The sequence below is a fragment of the Xiphophorus couchianus genome, chromosome 6 (genome assembly GCF_001444195.1).
Source record: "Xiphophorus couchianus chromosome 6, X_couchianus-1.0, whole genome shotgun sequence".
Taxonomy (NCBI): domain Eukaryota; kingdom Metazoa; phylum Chordata; class Actinopteri; order Cyprinodontiformes; family Poeciliidae; genus Xiphophorus; species Xiphophorus couchianus.
Genome location: NC_040233.1, coordinates 3,915,322 through 3,919,238, shown reverse-complemented (window position 1 = coordinate 3,919,238; position 3,917 = coordinate 3,915,322). Strand labels below are relative to the sequence as shown.

At 46.7% G+C, this 3,917-nt stretch overlaps 1 protein-coding gene across 2 annotated transcripts; it reads right to left on the bottom strand.

Annotated features, from left to right (window-relative positions):
• Positions 1-502: 502 nt before the first annotated feature.
• LOC114145864 (UAP56-interacting factor) lies at positions 503-3,701 on the bottom strand. Of its 2 annotated transcripts, none has more exons than XM_028019511.1 (9): positions 3,425-3,701; positions 3,167-3,292; positions 2,920-3,083; positions 1,890-2,038; positions 1,736-1,808; positions 1,596-1,651; positions 1,356-1,430; positions 1,123-1,249; positions 503-1,033 (listed from the first exon to the last, which is right to left on the bottom strand). In XM_028019511.1, exons 1-9 carry the CDS (start codon positions 3,495-3,497, stop codon positions 932-934), a joined length of 945 nt encoding a protein of 314 aa, XP_027875312.1. In that variant the 5' UTR covers positions 3,498-3,701; the 3' UTR covers positions 503-931. The 2 variants fall into 2 exon arrangements, with proteins under 2 accessions (XP_027875312.1, XP_027875311.1); XM_028019510.1 differs by having other exon boundaries at positions 1,890-2,065; positions 3,425-3,699.
• Between the last annotated feature and the right edge of the window lie 216 nt (positions 3,702-3,917).

Here is a 3,917-nt window from a genome sequence, read left to right as displayed (position 1 = left end):
GATGTCGTTTCACTCGCTCTCACGTGCCAGTGTGGCTCAGCTCGTGGTGTGGTCGGTCAGGATTACAACAACCACACCTAATAACTCGACGCTTGTTAGCTTTTGGCCTGTTAGCTAGTAAGTCTTATCAGCTTTTACCTAATAAGTGACAAGTTGACAGTTAATTCGCCGCTAGCTTTGATCAGTTTAAGTTCATTTTTCCAGACTGAACTAGTTTTAAAACCCAGTAGCTGCTTGCTCTTTAGGTCTAAATTATACAGTTAAAGTAACTAATCCCAGAGGGAAAGCTCCAAGGAGGCGGGGCTAGGCCCACCCAAGTGTTTTGCACAGCTGAATGGTTACCACTGGAGATTAGAGAATTTCTCAAAGATGTAGGAAAGAATGAAGGCAAAGCTCCAGGTATGTTTTTGATAATGAATTAGCAGTATAACATAATATAAAGCTCAAAAATTTTGATTTTTAAAAAATACTGAGAATCAGAAGTCATGGTCATAATGCTGCATCAGGATCAGTATTTAGACAATCTTTTATTTAAAGAACTTACAAAACTCATGGCAGAAAAACGTTCTTTCCCCACACGCCATCCTAGCAAATACACCGTCATCTTCTCTGACAACAAAATGCTTTTTAAAAAGTGTTCGTAGTTTTAACAGTTCCGAGTCATAACGGGGAGAAAAAAAAAAGTTACAAATATTCCCCTGCACTGAGTTGTCACAACACAAAAAGTTGAATACACCGACATCAAGAAGACAACGGAAGCTTTTTCCCCAACTGCTCCGGTGACAGAGCAGCCGTGTGAATCCTGCTTATTTGTCCCATTCAGGCTTCCCTCTCAGTGGCATCACAGCGACTCGGCACATGTCCCGTTGTTGGGGCGGAGTCAGAGCGGGACGGAGGTTCTTTGGGGCGTCGTCTCTTCCGTCGCGTCGGGCTAACCCACAGTAACAAACCTGCTGCCCCGGCTGCTCTGCGCCGTGGCGACGCGCCGATCTTTGAGGATGCGGAATCGCTCGTTCAGAGTCATCGACGTTTGCTGGGGAGGCAAAAAACAAAACGGACACTATAATGAATGACCGAAAAAAAATAAATCACCTGCAGGAAGAAATCCGAACGTCTTCTTACCGGCTTCCCGACGCTGTTGATGTCAAACTGCAGAGGGACTCCTTTAGGGATCTTCTTCTCCTCCGTCTCCACCTTAACTGGAGCCGAGCTGACAGGCGGCGGGTGCAGCGTCCACGCAGTAGGAGGCCTACGAGCAAGTTAAACACAGATGCTGTTGGAGGCAGAGGTGTGTTAAGATACGTTATCTCTCCACAGAACTTTCTACTTCGGAGGAGGTGGCACTGAACGCTCACTCTGGTTGAGTTCTGGCTGTCGGGTTGTCAATAGAAACAGTCAGAATTCCACTGCCGGCTGTAGACGTGCGCCACCTAGTGGGCAAGCAGGAGAGCTGCGTCATGCAAACAGATATACATGTCTATTTTTTTTAAATCAATTTATAAGGCATTCATTTTAGATATATGAACTTAAGACTTTTAAGGGACGCCCAGCCTCTCTTTCTAATGGACCCAACCAATCACACTGAGGAGACTTACTGTCGTGTTCTGACTGGAGGAGTGTGAAGGTTCGTCTTCTGTACCTGGGCTTGAACCTGCGCAGCACAGAGGATATTAAATGTGTCGCCTTGGGAAACATCAGGTCTGATTTCATCCATATCAGCGTTAACGCTGCGCACCTTGAGCCCTCTGCGGAACAGGAAGGTGGCCTGGCGAGCCTCCCTCTGCGTCTGCTGGACCGGCGGCAGAGGTCTGCATAGAGGAAAGCACAAGCTATGGAAACGCTCCAGAGGGATGGGGCTCCGTGTCTGAGCGGGACCCATCAGATCTCACCGTCGCCGCAGCTGGAACGGTCTCCTAGACGACGACGCTGCCGCGTTCTGGCCTCTCTGTGGATCGGGCTGCCGGTAGGGCCGCCTCGGCACCTCCGGCCTCCTGTACTGGGCCTCCGAGCGCTGAATGAAGGGCCTCGTCCGCGCTTTCTGAACGAACGAGGCGAAAGGAGGGTTCTTATGCAACAAAACAAACAAAAGACATAAATGCATTTTAATCCATTTAGAGCAGAAAGAAAATAAAGATCACTTCACAATCAGGAGGAAGACTCCCGACTTCACAGCTGCTTAACAGACCCTGATAAAAAAATCTGGCTGTTCGATGGAAAGCTAAGTGGAAGAAAAAAAACAGTTGCAGCAAAATGCGAGCCAGGAGTTTGGGAAAGATTCACCATGAATGCTGCCCCAAGAGCCGTTTCACTCAGACCATTCCTTATGCTCATAGACTCTAAAGTTAATTTTGTTCCCAAAATTTCATCTCCAATATGGAGTCACGTCTTATTATGAAAATCGTAAAAACAAGAAGAAATCAGACGCCGTTTATTAAACGCGTTTAAATCCGATTTACCAAACATTCGCAGATATTTCTACAGATGACACGATTCGACTAGAATCTGCAAAACATCCGGTCCAACGGGGATGAATGGACGAGAAAACTAGTCCTGCTCGACCTCGCATGACTGCAAGGAATCCACATGCTGAAAGAAGCAGCTACTTTTCCTGTCTGTTGCTTTCAGCTGAATCATTCATAGCTTCTATAAACATGTTATTTTACTTCACCACCGCAGGAAGCTTCATATGCGACGCTCAGTGTTTAGCAAACAATCACTTTCACACTGTACTTCCTGTGGACAGATGCCTCCTCTCACATTTCCAACTGTGAGAACTTCACTCTGAATGTGTTAACAACACAGAAGGAGTCCAGGATGTCCACTGATGCAACCTCTGTGTTAAACTGAACCAGAGATTCCCTCTTGGGCATTGAACGCATCATCTGCCGACCTCTCCTCTCCTCTCAGTCTGGGTGTTACCTGGCTGGCTGCTGATCTGTTCAGCACTCCGGCTCGTTTCAGCAGGACGGCGGGCCTCCTGGCCGCCAGCCCGGTGATGACCCCCTGACCCCGCCGCCGACCCACCAGAGGAGGAACCCTCCTGTTTCTTAGCACAGCCGCTCCTCCTCGGGGTGCGCCACCTCCTGGTGAGACGACAATTTGCCCACAGTTTTAATTATTTGTAACGGGATCTCGCCGCAGTAGCAGGGGGAAGGTTAGCTCCCACCTCTCTGTGCTGCTGCTCCGCTCCTGGTTTGACTCAAACGGCCTTTCTTCTTGAACGGTCTGCGATTCACATTAGCTTGTCTTCTTATCAACTGTTTCTCCTTTTTATTTAGGCGAATTATGTCATCTGTTGAAATGAGAACAGCGAGAAATGCAAAGTTTACATTTATCCAGACTGCCAGGCTGGTGCCACTAAGCAGATGCTAACATCGCAAGGAATCTATTTTGGTAGTAAAAAAAAAAAAAAGGAGAATGTTACCTAAGGACATATCGACTTTATCGGGAACGGCCGCCATTTCCCTCCGTCTTGTGCTGAAACCACCGTTCTTCATCACTCAAACCAGGACAGCCGCTCCAGAAATGGACCAGCAGCCAGCGGAAGGTTCTGCTGGCTTCTGGAGCTCTGCCACAACAGAGAAACCTCCTCCAGCCGGAACGCCTCTTCTTCTTCTTCGTTTTCTTTTTCCTTTTCTTCTTCTGGTGCTCTTTGACGGTTGGCAAGAAAACTGAAGATTTGCGTTACTGCCATCTACTGGTATGGAATAAAAATAAATAAAAAATGTATTAATTAATACAACTTTTATATAATCTGATTCAAAAGAATATTTTTATTCTATCTATCTATCTATCTATCTATCTATCTATCTATCTATCTATCTATCTATCTATCTATCTATCTATCTATCTATCTATCGCTTCTTTGTGGTTTATTTGTGGCTTTTCAAGTGTGTACTGCCACCTACCGCTACGCA